This window comes from Octopus bimaculoides, chromosome 12 (genome assembly GCF_001194135.2).
Source record: "Octopus bimaculoides isolate UCB-OBI-ISO-001 chromosome 12, ASM119413v2, whole genome shotgun sequence".
Classification (NCBI taxonomy): domain Eukaryota; kingdom Metazoa; phylum Mollusca; class Cephalopoda; order Octopoda; family Octopodidae; genus Octopus; species Octopus bimaculoides.
Window position 1 is genome coordinate 55718039 of NC_068992.1, and position 1289 is coordinate 55719327.

General features: G+C 31.7%; 1 protein-coding gene across 1 annotated transcript in view; it reads right to left on the reverse strand.

Annotated features, from left to right (window-relative positions):
• Positions 1 to 260: 260 nt before the first annotated feature.
• The window catches only part of LOC106870126 (uncharacterized), a 10729-nt gene continuing 9700 nt past the window's right edge, over positions 261 to 1289 (reverse strand). Inside the window, exon 4 of the mRNA XM_014916114.2 lies at positions 261 to 1241. Within this exon, the coding sequence (XP_014771600.2) occupies positions 994 to 1241 (248 nt within the window). The 3' untranslated portion in view covers positions 261 to 993. The remainder of the gene's footprint in view (positions 1242 to 1289) is intronic.

Here is a 1289-nt window from a genome sequence, read left to right on the forward strand (position 1 = left end):
TATATATAACAGAAATACATATAATCTCTTTTGCCATGGAGCAGTGGATAAAGTCATAAACCAAAAAATACAATGTTTGTATGGATAAACTCTCATTCAAAATGTTGAAGAATATACCACACATACAACCTAACCATTTGAAGAGGCTTGAAAGATTGCCAGGATACTCTTAACATAGATAAGACTTCATATCTAAATAAAGGTTTCTAAGTTGTTGAAGTGAAAATCTAACTGATTAAATAGAAGTATAAGAGTCATAATATCCTTAATAAGAATGTTTTAATCTCATAGTACAGCCTTAAATATATCAGTCTTCTCATTAATTTCCATGGCCATTTTTCAGCTTTATAGCAATATTTTGAGGTAATTTTCTTCCCCATGTGTAGCAGTTTCTCCATTTTATTCCAGTTAAAGGCAATTTCAGTCTTGTGTACATACTGCATGCAATTCCTGTTTTGTACAATGGATGTTGAGGAAATTTCTAATTTGTGTGCCAGACATAGGCAAAATCTGTCATCTAATTTCATTATTATGTTTCGACAATTCTTTATTAAATGCCAGCTTGTAAGCAATTTCTGTCTTGTCAGTGTTGCATGCTATCATTTATAGGCATTATGTTCCAGTGTGGGTCATTAACCATTCCAAATTTTTAGAAGTGGCCTACAGACAACTGTTATGTAGTTTTTTTCTTATAATTTTTGCTGAAGTTTTTGTTTCTTACTTCATACATTAGTTTATTTTTGATGGAAACTGAATGAAAATGTTTTTAAAAATGTTATATTCTCTTCAATCTTTAACATTCAATCAATTTATATGTATTTTCATTGAGTTATTGAAATTATTTGAGTAGTTATGTTTGAACAGATGACTTTCGATTATAAAAATAAATGAACACAAATCAGTTTTATTTTTCTCTCTTCTCTTCAATGGTTGATTTTTCGGAATAAGATTTAAATGGAATTAATTCAGAAACCCCCAACTGAAAGGATTCCATTATGTTTTAGCAGCCTTTAACGATGTTTCCTCTTTATCATCATCATTGCATATTACAGAATTGTCCAAATTTGATTTCCTGTGATGTCTTTTAAACTGACCTGGACTATGAGGCAGATCAATAAGCATAGTCGTGTCTCGATTGGTTTGTCCCGGGAGGTAATCATAGACCTTGTATTTCGGCGCAAACTCTGTGTGGGGAAGTTCCGCTGCCTCTTGATAAGCACCCTTTTTTGAGCTCTGGCTTCCTGTTAAAGAAAACAGAAATCAGTTTAGGGGGTTTAATACATATATAT